This window comes from Ahaetulla prasina, chromosome 5 (assembly GCF_028640845.1).
Source record: "Ahaetulla prasina isolate Xishuangbanna chromosome 5, ASM2864084v1, whole genome shotgun sequence".
In the NCBI taxonomy this organism is placed as follows: Eukaryota; Metazoa; Chordata; class Lepidosauria; order Squamata; family Colubridae; genus Ahaetulla; species Ahaetulla prasina.
In genome coordinates, this window is record NC_080543.1 from 79,353,886 (window position 1) to 79,369,903 (window position 16,018).

At 39.4% G+C, this 16,018-nt stretch overlaps 1 protein-coding gene and 1 long non-coding RNA gene across 5 annotated transcripts in view; one reads left to right on the forward strand and one right to left on the reverse strand.

Moving 5' to 3' along the window:
- Positions 1-16,018, reverse strand: part of CNKSR2 (connector enhancer of kinase suppressor of Ras 2) — a 574,134-nt gene that overhangs the window by 40,538 nt on the left and 517,578 nt on the right. For all 4 annotated transcript variants that reach the window (XM_058186957.1, XM_058186956.1, XM_058186955.1 and 1 more), the window contains 2 exons: positions 10,447-10,547; positions 6,148-6,679 (listed from right to left, as the gene is read on the reverse strand). In XM_058186957.1, coding sequence (XP_058042940.1) covers positions 6,148-6,679; positions 10,447-10,547 — 633 coding nt within the window. The remainder of the gene's footprint in view (positions 1-6,147; positions 6,680-10,446; positions 10,548-16,018) is intronic.
- Positions 9,910-16,018, forward strand: part of LOC131200296 (uncharacterized) — a 72,206-nt gene continuing 66,097 nt past the window's right edge. The window contains exon 1 of the long non-coding RNA XR_009155569.1: positions 9,910-9,991. This is a non-coding gene — a long non-coding RNA (uncharacterized LOC131200296). The remainder of the gene's footprint in view (positions 9,992-16,018) is intronic.

Consider the following 16,018-nt stretch of genomic DNA (forward strand, 5'->3'; position numbering starts at 1 on the left):
ATACAGCCACTCCTAAAAATAAAAAGAAAATGTGTTTTTTAGTTTTTACATATATACTTTGGAAAAGTTTAATTCTAAATTATTGTATTGTGGAAGAGTGATTTTTGTACCATATGTTGTGCACTTTCAACCATGTACTATAACTTATTAGATATATGTGTATTTATATACATATCCATTATCCTAATCCATTTCATGGTAAGCAACATGATGCAAAGCACAGAAATATAAGGAGTGAACCAAAGAAATTATAGACATAAGAGAAAATAAAATCTAACCAAATTGAGTTTAAACTAACACCTTTCACTCTAGGTCTCCATACCTATTTAATTATCAAGCATGCTTATTTCTATCATGTCCATATTCTTCATTAGACATTGTCTTTTCTTCCCTACGTTTGTCTTTTCTCCTGATAATATGGATCAACTTAATTCCACCACATTTCCCCCTTTCCTCATAATCTTTTAATTTTTTCTACATTTATTTGCTTCGTAATTTGTTTTGTATCTCATACATTCAACCAAGTATCTCAATATATTTATTTTGTATTAATTATATTGTATTCAGTTGATATTCATTTATCACTCACACATTCTAAACAAACCAGGAACATCTCTATTCTATTACAATACATATTGCTTGGTACCATTTTATGACTTGGGGCATCCAAAACATTGTGTCATTTGTATATGTTTACTATACTAAAGTGATATATTATCACTTAAGTCTATCCTATCCAGAATTCAATAGGATAATTTACATACAGGTAGTCTTTGACTTTTTTGTTGTTAGTTGTGAAGTCGTGTCTGACCCCATGGACAACGTTCATCCAGGCCTTCCTGTCCTCTACCATCCTCTGGAGTCCATTTAAGCTCATGCCTACTGCTTCAGTGACTCCATCCAGACACCTCATTCTTTGTCGTCCCTTTCTTCTTTTGCCCTTAATCTTTCCCAGCATTAGGCTCTTCTCCAGTGAGTCCTTCCTTCTCATTAGGTAGCCAAAGTATTTCAGTTTCATCTTCAGGATCTGGCCTTCTAAAGAGCAGTCAGGGTTGATCACCTCTAGGACTGACTTGTTTGTTCGCCTTGCAGTCCAAGGGACTCGCAGGAATCTTCTTCAGCACCATAGTTCAAAGGCCTCAATTCTTTGGCGCTCAGCCTTTCTTATGGTCTAACTTTCACAGCCATACATTGCAACTGGGAAAACCATAGCCTTGACTATACACACTTTAGTTGGCAGGGTGATGTCTCTGCTTTTTAGTACGCTGTCTAGATTTGCCATAGTTTTTCTCCCCAGGAGCAAGCGTCTTTTAGTTTCTTGGCTACAGTCCCCATCTGCGGTGATCTTGGAGCCCAGGAAAATAAAATCTGTCACTACCTCCATTTCTTCCCCATCTATCTGCCAGGAATTGAGAGGGTGGGATGCTATGATCTTAGTTTTCTTAATATTGAGTTTCAAGCCAACTTTTGCACTCTCCTCCTTCACCTGCATCAAGAGGCTTTTTAGTTCCTCTTCGCTTTCAGCCATTAGAGTAGTATCATCTGCATATCTGAGGTTATTGATATTTCTCCCGGCAATCTTAATTCCAACTTTTGATTCCTCTAGCCCCACCTTTCTCATGTGCTCTGCATATAAGTTAAATAGGCAGGGCGATAGTATACATCCTTGCCGGACTCCTTTCCCAATTTTGAACCAATCAGTGGTTCCGTGTCCAGTTCTCACTGTTGCTTCTTGACCCTCATACAGGTTTCTCAAGAGACAAATAAGATGGTCTGGTACTCCCATTTTTTTAAGAACTTGTCACAATTTGTTGTGATCCACACAATCAAAGGCTTTAGCATAGTCAATGAAGCAGAAGTAAATGTTTTTCTGGAACTCCCTAGCTTTCTTCATGATCTAGCGTATGTTGGCAATTTGATCTCTAGTTCCTCTGCCTCTTCGAAATCCTGCCTGTACTTCTGGTAGTTCTTGATCCACATACTGCTGGAGCCTAGTTTGTAGAATTTAAGCATAACCTTACTAGCATGTGAAATGAGTGCAATGGTGTGATAGTTTGAACATTCTTTGGCATTGCCTTTGTTTGGAATTAGAATGTAAACTGACCTTTTCCAATCCTGTGGCCACTGTTGAGTTTTCCAAATTTGCTGGCAAATTGAGTGTAGCACTTTTATAACATCGTCTTTTAAGATTTTGAATAGCTCAGCTGGAATACTGTCTCCTCCACTAGCTTCGTTGTTGCTCAGATTTCCTAAGGCCCATTTGACTTCACATTCTAGGATGTCTGGCTCAAGGTCAGTGACCACCCCATCGTGGTTATCAGGAATGTTAAGCTTGTTCTTGTATAGTTCTTCTGTGTAAATTTGCCACCTCTTCTTAATCTCTTCTGCCTCTGTTAGGTCCCTGCTATTTTGGTCCTTTATCATGCCCATCTTTGCATGAAACGTTCCCTTCATATCTCCAATTTTCTTGAAGAGATCTCTGGTCCTCCTTATTCTATTGTTTTCTTCTATTTCTTTGCACTGTTCATTTAAGAATGTATTCTTATCTCTTCTAGCTATTCTCTGGAATTCTCCATTCAACTGGGTGTATCTTTTTCTTTCTCCCTTGCCTTTCGCTTCCCTTCTTTCCTCAGCTATTTGCAAAGCTTCCTCAGACAGCCATTTTGCTTTCTTGCATTTCTTTTTCTTTGGGATGGTTTTAGTTGCTACCTCTTGTACAATGTTGCAAATCTCCATCCATAGTTCTTCAGGCACTCTGTCTATCAGATCTAATTCCTTAAATCTATTTGTCACCTCTACTGTATATTCATCAGGGATATGATTTAGTTCATACCTGAGTGGCCTAGGGCTTTTCCCTACTTTCTTCAATTTAAGCCTAAATTTTGCAAGGAGAAGCTCATTATCTGAGCCACAGTCAGCTCCTGGTCTTCTTTTTACTGACTGTATAGAGCTTATCCATCTTTGTCTGCAGAGCACATAGTCAATCTGATTTCTGTGTTGACCGTCTGGTGATGTCCATGTGTAGAGTAGTCTCTTGGGTTGTTGGAAAAGAGTATTTGCTATGACCATTGTATTATCTTGACAGAATTCTATCAGCCTGTTCCCTGCTTCATTTTGTACTCCAAGGCCAAACTTGCCTGTGTTGTGATTCCAGCCCCCGAACCTGGCCCCATGCCCGGAAGTGACTTGGAGCCGGGCCTGCTGCCAGAAAGTGACTTGGACAGTGAGGGGGAAGGGCCATCAGGACTTACCTTGGGAGCACCAGCTTCCCTGGCTCAGCTCCAGGAGTCAGAAACAGGCCAGGTGGAAGAAATAATGCGGCCTAGGAAGTGCTGAGTCATGGAGCCACATCCCACAGGATATAAAAGGCAGCGAGAGCTGGTGTGTCTCTTTGTAACAGGCAAATCCACTGATTGACTAGAGCTGAAGTTTGTGACTCACCAGCGTCGTGGAAAATAACGAGGGCTCTTGGGAGATGCTGGCTTTTTTGCCGCCAGAGCTGATAGTGCCGGCTACTTAAGCCATCATTCGGACAGAGGCGGAGGAGGACAGAACAGCCTGATTCCGGTTATCTTTTAGCTTCTTACTTTAGTATTCCAATCCCCCATGATGATAAGGACATAATTTTTTGGTGTTAATTCTATAAAGTGCTGTAGAGCTTCATAGAACCAGTCAATTTCATCTTCTTCAGCACCAGTGGTTGGGGCATAGACTTGGACTACTGTGATATTGAATGGTTTGCCTTGGATTCGAACTGAAATCATTCTGTCATTTTGGGGATTGCTTTTTCTACTCTTTTATTGATTATGAAGGCTACTCCATTTCTTCTGAAAGATTCTTGCTCGCAGTAGTATATCTGATGGTCATCTGAATTAAATTCACCCATTCCTGTCCATTTTAATTTGCTGATTCCTAAGATGTCGATGTTCAGTCTTGTCATCTCTTGTTTGACCACATCCAGTTTACCTTGATTCATGGACCTTACATTCCAGGTTCCTATGGAGAAAAAATCTTTACAGCATCGGTCTTTCCTTTCACTACCAGATACATCCACAACTGAGCGTCCTTTCGGCTTTGGTCCAGTCGCTTCATTCTTTCTGACGCTATTGTACTAGCCCTCCGCTCTTCCCCAGTAGCATATTGGACACCTTCTGACCTGAGGGGCTCATCTTCCAGTGTTATATCTTTTTTCCTTTTGGTATTGTCCGTGGGGTTTTCATGGCAAAGATACTGGAGTGGGTTGCCATTTCCTTCTCCAGTGGATCACGTTTTGTCAGAACTCTCTGCTATGAACTGTCCATGTTGGGTGTCCCTGCATGGCATAGCTCAGCTTCATTGAGCTACGCAAGCCCCTTCGCCACGACAAGGCATTAATCCATGAAGGGAGTCTTAAAAAGTGACTTATGACTATTTTTCACACTCATGATTGTTGCAGCATCAACAGTGTTCACATGACCAAAATTTGGACACTTGGCAACTGGCGTAGATTTATGAGGGTTATTGTGTCTCGGGGACACGTGATCATCTTTTGTGACCTTCTGACAAGCAGAGTCAATGGGAAAGCTAGTTTCACTTAACAATCATGCTAGTAATTTAACAACTGCAGTGATTCACTTAAAAATTGTGGCAAGAAAGGTCGTAAAGAGAGGCAAAGCTCATAATTGTTTTGCTGAGCAATGGAAATTTGGGGCTCAGTTGTGGTCATATAGTGAGGACAACCTGTACTACTTACCTTTAGTAACGTTTTAGCCAACAATTCATAACATTCAAATATTCTACTAAATTCATAAGGGAGCTAGAAAAAAACTATGATTGTTCTAAGTGGGGAAGATGCTACTATTATTTTTTACATTCCTTTTTATAGCAACCATTTTCCTTCTTTGATGTACAGTGAGTACAATGTTGTTAGCCACAGAAAATATATGAAGATTTCAAACCTTCCTTCATGTGTGTGAAAATGCAATAGTTATAAGCTTGGAAATTATAACTAACTGTGTTTCTCAAAAATTTCCATTTGCTTTTGAATGCAAGGCTATTTTAAATGCATTCAGGCAGAACAACAAAAATGTAGCAGCCCAACTGCTACACATATGTGTATGTATGTATGTATGTATGTATGTATGTATGTATGTATATATATATATATATATATATATATATATACAGAGAAAGTAAGAGTCAGTAATGTGAATATAACATTGGTAACGATAGTAACAAGGCTTCAGCTTCTGCACTCAGCATTTAATATGTTTATACTTTATATTTGTTTTTTTTACTGAATTCAGCACATAGAACAGAAAATATTGTAATAGTGGAGAAAAAGCCTTTCATTGGATATTTACCTTTTAAATTAGCATCCAGTTAGAATTAATTATTTCCTTCATATGACTGTACAACTGTACAAATGCAACCGATAAATGATTCCAAGAAAACAACATGAAATATACGAGTTGCTTGTTAACTACTATGCTGTAATAGACTACAGGCATACTTTTCAGAAAGATATTACTTTACACCCTAAACTTCATTGTTTTATGAAATGAAACATTACCATATTCCATGAAACATTTATTTTCAAAAATTCTGCAGATCTTTTAAAGGAACAGAATGTAATTGTATTAGTATTAATATTTTCCTTTTTCTTCTTTTTTATGGAAAAGGGGAGTTGAGGCTCAAGAAGATGGATGGGAGTTTATGTTAATTAGCATATTTTAGTTTATGATTGTTCGGTATGATACCCTGTATTTGCTCTGGGAAGTCGGGGGGGGAGGGAATAGGGGAAGGAGGGAGGAGGGAGGGAAAGGGTTAGGGTGGGGGGAGGGGGGGCTGTATGGGGAAAAAAAATAAACTAAAAAAATAAACTACCATACTCAAATCATACATATGTCAGCAAACAAGGATGTGGCCAAACAAGAATAATTTAAAGTCTCACATAAAGTATGACAATGCCTTCATTAATTACTATGCAGTAAATAAAGTTTTGAAATATATTTTATGAAGTATTGTGCATAACTATATTTAAAGATATATTCTGCACCATGTGCAGAATGAAGTAAATTTGAAATTATATATTTAATCTAATTTTTTTCAGTATTCGATTATTTCTATGAAAATTGTTTTAATGATGGGAGTATGAGTCATGCTTACTTTCATCTACTTGATTTTCTTCTGCAATTTTTCCTCCTTGTTCCTCTTCTTCTTGCTCTTTTTGTGGCACTTCTTCTTGATGGCTTGAAGCACTGACAGAAAGTATATGGCAGCAATGATTGAACCCACCATCCCGTGGCAGAGTGTAACTACGGGGCTTTCCCCCATTCCCGTTTAAAACTTGTATTTGTTCACCCTCTAAAGGAAAAGGACCATAGTGATCCTGCAGATGACATTTCTGGGTAGGAAGAGTTGATTGCCGCCTGTGTTCTGGAGAGATAACAGCAGAATCAGAAAACACTGAATCCTCAAGGGGCAGAGTCTGAAGGTAATGTAACCCTGAGCTTGTCAGTGGGGTTTCTATTAAATCCTGCCAAGACCGACGCTGGCTTGCTGTTTTGTGGATGGGAGATTCAGTAGTACTCCCTACCAGCTCCTGACGGAACTCTTCATGTGAAGATTGAGACTGGGAAGTTTCAGTAGAAGACAGTCGACTGTGTTTTGTTTCCACAAAAGGGCTTGCACAACTCATCTGCAACAGAAATTTACATTCTGGCTTGAAGATAATGATAAAATAAGTATACAATATATATTTAAGTAACTGATTATAATTACAGCTCTCTTAGTTATACGTTGCTTTTTTAAAAAAGCATGCATAATAGGAATATGCATTAAAATAAACTGCTTTCATAAAGATAATTCAGAAAATGTCCTTCAGACTGCTCTGTTAATTGTAGATCACAGGAGAATTTAAAGCAAAATCATCCTTGCTATTTCTTGAGAAGATATGTCATATTTCCTAATAAGATATGTCACATAAAAATACACATTGGAAGAGACTAGAAATCATAAGTATTGGCCCCGAGGAGATGCTCAGCACTAGGAATGGTTTATGGGATAAGAAGAAGATTTCATTCCTCTGCCATTTAAATCTTCTTGATTCTAGTTCTTGATTTTTTATATAGTTTTTCAAATTTTAATTGTTTTTATACAGTATTTATCTTTTTGCTGTTTGTAAACTGTCCAGAGTCATCTTATTGGTGAGATGGATGGCATATACATTTAATTAATTAATTTTAAATTGCTTTTCACCTTCACCTATTGGCCTCTCCATTATTGATTATTTTATATATTTTAATTAATTGTATCTATCTTTCAGATAATGTTCTTAAACTTTAAGGTGCAGGATAAAATACATATAATCCAACAGATTTTGATTGATTAGGATGGTTATTTATTAAATAACAAATTAGCTTTTGGCTCCATCTGATACATCAATATAGATGATATGTTAATAAGAACCAGTAATTGGAGGATAGCCTATAATCATTGATTTCAGATTTGAAATCCCCATCAGAGCTCAAGAGATCCTTAGTTGCTATAGATCAGGAAGCAGACCCAGGAAAAGGATCTCAGTATTCATAAGTACCTTTGAAATTCTCTTGCACAAGTCCCCTTTTTAGCAGTTGAAGTTATTTTCATCTGTTTTCTTTGCTTTTTAATTTCTTTTATTTATGTAAAGATCACTGAAAATTACTTTGATTTGACTATTCAGAACAACGTCACTAAAAAAACTTAGTCACTTCTGTGGTACTGGTTTGAATGAAATTAAAAAGGAAACCCAACAGATAAAATTGAAATATTGAAGGCAAGAGTTGAGCAGAAAAGGACATCTATGTTTAATTAGACTGCTTAATTATCCAGTAAATTATATACTACTTTTGAATCAGGACCAGATGTACATTATTTCTGTAAATATTAGTAGTAGAATCATCACTTCTTTAGAACTGCTAAGTTAATAGCAATTTCTAAATTTATTAACTTCTTTAACTTTTTAAAAATAATAACTTTTAAAAAAATAACATTATTTATTGCAATGTCAAGATTTTTATACGGTAAAGAGTTCTTTAACAAAACTCCCTGGAAAGACCATGTTATCACAGTAATTGCTCCAGGAATTATGCGTAAGCATCACTTATCTTCATAAACTTGAATGCTGATGGAAATGGCTTTTAGAGTTGTTGTTTAAAATACAGAATACAACATCTGGCTATCTTGTAAGTTTAACATCCATCTTCCAAATTAACCTTTTTCCAAGTAAAAGGTTAAAGAAGTGATCTATTTTCATATGAAGATACATACATACATACATTTCTGAAAAATATTATATACTGGTCAAAGCCATCTTGCTTATATTTTAGTTAAGTTTGGCAATATGCAATAAAAACTAGTTCTTTTTTTGGATATTCTAAGATTTTAACAAATGCTGCTCTGCTATTTAAATGGGAACTGAAAGTTTTATCAGCTTTAGCTAACACTTTACAGGTAGTCCTTGAGTTATGAATGTAATGGAACCTGCCCATTCCATTCATAATCCAAGGATTCACAGGAGTGAATCTCGTATCTTGAACTCAATCACTCCCTCCTTTTGCCCACACATTCAATAATCAAATGAGTGGCTCATTAAGTGCACATGAGGTATCTCGGGATGGGAAGGCCATCGGGGAGTCTAATGATGGAACAGGCCACCTGCTTCAGACCACCCAAGGCTTTCCCCGACCCACAGTTGCCTCATTCTCCCTCTCCTGGGGTCCCCACAATTGCTTCCCCCACATCCTGCCATGCCAGGTGACTTATTTTATGAAGATCTGTCTCCTCTCCAGCCTGTTTCTTTGCTGCTTCCTCATTTCTCAACAGTAAAGGGCTTGATGAGGCCTCTGGTGATGAAAAAAGGAGCCAGGAAGGTCTCCTTTCTCACCAGCGATATGCTTGATGAGACTTCCACTTGACAAGGCCTCCTTTTTCGTTACTGGAGATCTCTTCAAGTGGATCACCAGTGAGAAAGGAAGCCCAGAAGGCCACATGTAGCCCTCTGTGCTGTTGTGGTCTGCAGCAGCCTGCGGAGCTGGCAATGGACAGCGATGAGGCCAGGGCCATCAGGGAGCAATGTGCAGACTACGGAGCCTAAGTACTGAGGCAGAGGAACAGGGGGAGCCTGTTCCTAATGCATACATGAGAAGAGCTGCCAGAAGGCAAGAGCAGCTAAAGCAAAGAGGACGACTTGGGAGTATGGCCAAGAGATGATTGGCCCCACCCATAAGGCTTAAAAGACCAGCAACAGCGTTTGGACTCTTTGTCGGAAAATAATGTTGATAGATTGGCTCCTTGTCTTGCTGCATTTATTTCTTGTCAGCGTCTTCTGCTTTTGAACTTTTGCTAAGAAAAACCTTTGGTAGTTTGCCTAATTAGACCAAGGTTGGTGATAAGACTTAGGAATTGTGTTATGAAGAATTTGCTTTGATTTGGTTTGGACTACGCTGAGAATGAGTTAATTCTCAGCTGTTCTAATAAAGTCTGTTTGTTTTTGAACTGATTGTGTTTACTACTACCTACTTGGGCCTGGGTCACAACAGCTCCTTTCTCATTGCCAAAGCGCTTGAGGATTGTATCCCTTTAGGCTTTGGCAGCCCTTTTCAGAAAGCCTTTGCCACGAGGAACAGAGCTTCAGAGGGACATGCCCGCTCCTCCCAAGCTCCACTGGTGCCAACAAAAGCTTTTTGCAAAGAGCTGCCAAAGCCTGCAGGAATCTAGGCTTTGGCAAGGAAAGTGCAAACGGAGGGAAGATCTGAAGGACCAAAGCTTTCCATCTGTTTACAAACATCCAGGCATCAATTGGCAAAGAATAGAGGCCTAAAGTGAGATCACACGAGATCAGTAGCACGAGATCTTGCACTACTGATTTCACATGATCTCACAGTACATTAGGCCTCATGAATGCACTCAAAACCTGAAGCAATGAAGCAGGCAAAGAAAGTGTGACAGAGAGGAGATTTCTGCAAGTTAAGTGAGTTTCCACAGTCAAAGTTCCTATGAAGACCTGGTTGGGAGGTAGGGGAAACAGGCGGAACAAATGTTGCAGAGCCTCTGTGATCATTTGTAACAGCGAACAGTGGTACTGCAATATTCATAATTTCAGGACTTGTTTGTAAATGCTAGGGGGCTCTAAGCACATAACTTCAAACGTTCGCTAAGGGAATGCTAGTAACCCGGGATTACCTGTACTTCTGTTGTTCTTGTTTCTGAACCAATTTAGGCTGTTTGCCTATATTTTGATAGAAAAATGTACAAGCAGGATTTCCTAGTAGCAAACATCTACAAAAGATAATTTGGATATCATCCACCATGAATGCTCATATGTGCTGTAAATATGTGGTGCTTGAATTTGAAAGCATTTCTAAACAAGATTTTTGCACACAGCTCTAAATAATGACAATTAATTATTATATATAATAAACTTACTGAAGGAGGTCGTGGATATGTGTCATATGGTGGAGGTGGACTGTCTTGTTTAGGTGTTGAAGGTGTGTCTACTTCTTCCTTATCACTTTCACTCCAATAATCTAAACAAATTAAAAAGCCAGAAACTTGATTTATTGTGAAGTAAACACAGATAGGTGTTTAAACAGCATCGAGCTATAAAAATGCCTTAAAAATAATTAATAATGAATACAGATTTGTAACATAAATGTGGCATGATTTTCCCATTAAGAAATCATATAGACAAATTATTTCAGCAATTCTTCTGAAATTTAAGATTGCAGATATGTCTCTATGTTAGACCTTCAGGTATTATCAGTTGCTGCTTAAAATAGAGAAGAATATATGAGACTTAACATACAGGTAGCTGTAGAGAAGAGTGATGTGTTTTGAAAATTTCACCAGATTTTTAAAATACAAAGAGGAAAAAATAAAAAGAAACTTATTTATTTATTTATTTAATCATATTTATATACCGCCCTATCTCCCGAAGGACTCAGGGCGGTTTACAGGCACTTAAAAAACACATAAACACATAAATACAATATAAAAACAATTAAAAAACTTATTCTATAAGCCCATTAATTAAAATATAAAAATAAAACCCAATTAAAACCCATAAATTTAAAATCTAGCTCAGTCCTGCACAATTAAATAGGCATGTTTTAAGCCCGTGGCGGAAGGTCCGAAGGTCCGGAAGCTGACGAAGTCCGGGGGGTAGTTTGTTCCAGAGGGTGGGAGCCCCCACAGAGACGGCCCTTCCCCTGGGCGTCGCCAGACGACATTGCCTCGCTGACGGCACCCTGAGGAGACCCTCTCTATGAGAGCGCACGGGTCGGTGAGAGGTATTCGGTAGCAGTAGGCGGTCCCGTAAATAACCCGGCCCAATGTCATGGAGCGCTTTAAAGGTGGTCACCAAAACCTTGAAGCGCACCCGGAAGGCCACAGGTAGCCAGTGCAGTCTGCGCAGGATGGGTGTCATGCGGGAGCCACGAGGGGCTCCATCTATCACCCGCGCAGCCGCATTCTGGACTAACTGTAGCCTCCGGATGCCCTTCAAGGGGAGCCCCATGTAGAGAGCATTGCAGTAATCCAGGCGAGACGTCACGAGGGCGTGGGTGACCGTGCATAGGGCATCCCGGTCCAGAAAGGGGCGCAACTGGCGTACCAGGCGAACCTGGTAGAACGCTCTCCTGGAGACGGCCGTCAAATGATCTTCTAGAGACAGCCGTTCATCCAGGAGGACGCCTAAGTTGCGAACCCTCTCCATCGGGGCCACTGACTCGCCACCGATGGTCAGCCGCGGATTTAGCTGACTGTACCGGGATGCCGGCATCCACAGCCACTCTGTCTTGGCGGGATTGAGCTTGAGCCTGTTTCTCCCCATCCAGACCCGTACGGCCTCCAGACACAAACTCATTATCAGATTCACAATAAAGATTCACAATAAACAATAAACAAAATAGAGATTCACAATAAAAATTAATATCAGGATTCACATTAGGTGAAGGGATGGTTGTGTATCTTTCCAGTCATGTAATATAGAAATTGGCTTACTATCCAGAATCCTTTTGGATGCTATTTGTTTAGATTCATGTCTTCATTAAAGACAAGAATGAAGCCAAATAAAAATATTTGTTGACATTATCATCTGTCTGTGCTCCAGAATTTTAGTTCTAGCTCCCCCCGCAATACCTTTCCAAGTCAACATTCTTGGTACCTTGGAAGTCATCTGGTCATAATGGCTTTTTCTATCATGAGAAGTATTTGTTTCTGCTTGCCACCTTATTTTCCTAAACTACTGCCTTCTATATTTTCTCCTTGCCTTCCACCTCCAAATCTAGATAATGTCAGGTGCTCCTCTTCCTGATACTTTCTGGATATGAGTGGCCAGGGGGCAATACTCTTCCTCACCCTTCTTCTTCAGAAGAATGAGTTCTTCTGCCTTTCAAACTCCTCTATTTCTCCCTTCTCCGAAATATAGTAGGAAGAGTGAGTGAGTGAATGAGTGAGTGAAATAGTAGGAACAGTAAGTGAGTGAGTGAACGAGTGACTTGGTCAGTCAGTGAGTTTCTGTCTGTCTGTCTCTCTCTTAATTGGAACTCTCCCATTCCAAAATTCTGTCATTTGGTGTGGGTGAGCGCATCCATAGATGGGATTTGCAAATGTGCTAAAGCAGAAAGAGAAGCATTTAAAGCCAAAAGTGAATTACAGGAAGCTGAGTGTTTTTATTCTTTGTTCTTTGTTCAAGTTACAGGCAAAAGACTACAGAATTGATCTTTGCATTAGTCAACTTGTGATACAGAAAAATCTGGTAGAAAATGAGAAGTAATCTATAGCAATGATTAGGGGATTTCATGAGGTTAGTCAGTTGCTTGAACAGTAGATCCTGGCTTGGAATGGTGGGGGGAGGGTTGCACAGATTTTTCTTGTGCATCATTTGAACCCAGTTCATGATTGGGAGGCTTTGTTCATGGTGACTTATAGCTTAGTGATCCTTTATTACTGTAATGGGGCTGACCTTGAAGACCACTTGCAAGTTGTAGTTGGTCCAAATATATTTACACTATGTGCACAATTAGGCAAGTTGTATTTTGGAGGATTAATTTTATTATTGAACAACTGCAATGCTGTCGGTCAATTCAAAATGTTAATAAACCTCAAACCTGAATATTTAAGAAAGTAAAAGTGAAATTTTGGCTTTCTTAGGAGAATATCTATATAGTACAATTATTGGGCAACTATTAATGTGCAGAATTATTATGTAACTAAATTAAAACAAAAATTTGCCCATTTCATTTATTTGCATTTGTTAAAATGAACATAATAAACAAGCAACTGAAGTGTGTGTGTGTGTGTAATATATCAGTGACCAATATAGCTATCCTTCTTTTCAATAACAGTCATAAGCCTTCCATTCATGGAGTCTGTCAGTTTCTTGATCTGTCAACTTTTTGTGCAGCAGCAACCACAGCCTCCCAGACCCTCCCAGAGAGGTGTACTGTTTTCCTTCACTATAAATTTCCCATTTAAGAAAAGCCCACAAGTTCTCAGTAGAGTTTAGGTCAAGTGAGGAAGGGGGCCATGTCATTATTCTTTCATTTTTAAGGCATTTACTGGCTAGCCACACTACGGAGTATTTCAATGCATGCAATGGAGCATTGTCCTGCATAAAAATCATGGTCTTCTTGAAAAATGCAGACTTTTTTCTGTATCATTGCTTGAAGAAAGTGTCTTCTAAAAACTGGCAGTAGGTTTGGGAGTTGCTTTTGAGTCCATCTTCAACACAAAAAGGTCTAACTACCTCATTTCAGTTGGTCCAACTACCGCATATCAGTACCCCATCTTGACTCCTTGTTGGTGTCTGAGTCAAAATGGAGCTCTGTGCCCATTACTGATCCAGTCATGGGCCCATCCATCTAGTCTGTCAAGAGTCACTCTCATCTTATCAGTCCGTAAAACCTCTGAAAAATCTGTCTTCAGATATTTCTTGGCCCAGTTTTGCTGTTTCAACTAATATGTCTGTCAGAGTATGAATATTCATAGACTGGAATAGATCAGCCAATGGGGACTGTTTAGAAACTGAAACAGTTTTGAAGGCTGGGTGTGGCTTAACTTCTGAGTCATCTCTGCTGTTTTCTCCTCTGCCTGTGTTGCGACCCAGGTTCCTGGACCCGGACTCCTGGATTCGGATGATTCTTTTTTTTTTTAAATTTTTTTATTACTTTTTTGCAACAAACAAAAAAAAAGAAAACACATTATTACACCCTTGTGCTATACATAAAAAAAGGAAGATTTGGGTCTTCGGATATATCCTCATGATCGCCAAAATCCACGTTCTCGAGGTACAGGTACCGAAGCGTCCAATGTTCCAAGCGCAAAGTCCACAAATGGTTTCCAAGTCTTCCAGAAAATATCTTCTTTATACACACCACTTCTAATTTTAATATCACATGTCATTTTATCATTTAAAGCTAGTTTCCACATTTCTGAAAGTTGTTGAGTCATTTTGAAAAAAACCTAAAAAATTTCCCAAACTAGGATTCCAAACCAATTTTACAGAGGGTCTTAGTGAAGATCAAAGGATGGCAGTCTTTTAATTGAAGCGAAGCGGCTTATTTGCACTCGTTATCTCTCAGGTTTTCAAGGATAATCTCTCAGTAACTTATGACTCATAATCACTCCACAAAGAAACACAGAATCTCACAGCTAACATTAATCAGCGCCATTTTTTCTCCACGTCAGCAAAGCAGAAAGGAAAAAGAAACCAACTTAAGCTTTGAAACAAAGTCCTTTTTTTGTTTTCTGTAATATAGACAAGCTATTAATTTGCTCTCAAGAAAAATAAAATAAAGAAAAAATTATCCGCCCAGTAAAATCTTCTTGCTGCCAATCAGTCCAACAAAAGATCAGTTTCTCTTCAATTAAATTCTTCTCATTAACAGATTCAGTCTTTAATATTCACTCCTTAGCCTCAGCAATAAAAAAAAATTTTTTAACACAGAACACGATAGTTATAATTGGAAAAACAAAACACAGCAATTTATTCCAAACTTATCATGTCTGCCAGCCGGCTCGGTCATCCCACGCTGTAAAAACTCCTTAATTCAAGCAGTTTCAGATGACCTACCAGTTTTAAATTCAGTCTGCTGGGCTGTTAACACTTTCACTTCATGATTTATTAACTTTCATCCATAACGGTGCATTCCAAACAGCATAAATCCTCATAAATCTTCATTAATAAGCCCTGTGAAGTGAAGGAAAGGTCCTTACCCCACCACGGTCATGGCCACGCCCCCCTGGACTCGGATGATTCAGAAAGTGAGGGAGAAGACCTGGCAAGCCCTGCTTCTCTTGAGCCCTTTCCCTCCCTGGCACCCACTCAAAGGGAGAGGAGGGGCCGGCAAGGTCTGATTCTCTGGAGCCTTCTTCTGATTTGGCAACGCCCCAAGAACAGTTTTGGAGTGATGCAAGGTCACGTGACGTGATCGCGCGCAGCAGCGGAAGAGTTGGGACAAAGCCAAGTCATAATTGTCATGCAGTGACATCTGCAGAGACTATAAATAGGAGGCGGACTTCCTGGTTTTTGTCTTGGACAAAGCAATGAATTTCTTGGCGCAAACTGTATCAATGGAGGGAAGAATATATTCGTGAGTAATTCTGGCCTTATCTATAATTTTCCTCGTTATCTCCAGAAACTTGGCAGGCCCATGGGTAGACGTGGCCAGGACATCTATCTATGTAAATAAAAGGAGAAAAGAAGGCCTCTGACTGACTCTTTGCTGGGAGTATTGGGGAAGGAAACAGAACATTTTGTCCAAGACCTGACTAAAACATCTTCCACCAAAGATGGACCAGCAGCAGGTACAGCAGCAGTTACAGCAGCTACAAGCGGCTAATCAACAGCTCCAGCAGCAAGTGGCTCACTTGGCAGGCCAACTTGCTGCCAGGAATGTGCCTGCAGCCCCCATCCTCCTCCTCCTCCTCGCATAGTGCCCGATAACCGTGCGGATAAGTTTTCTGGGCAGCCTGAGATGTTCCCGACCTTCTTGGG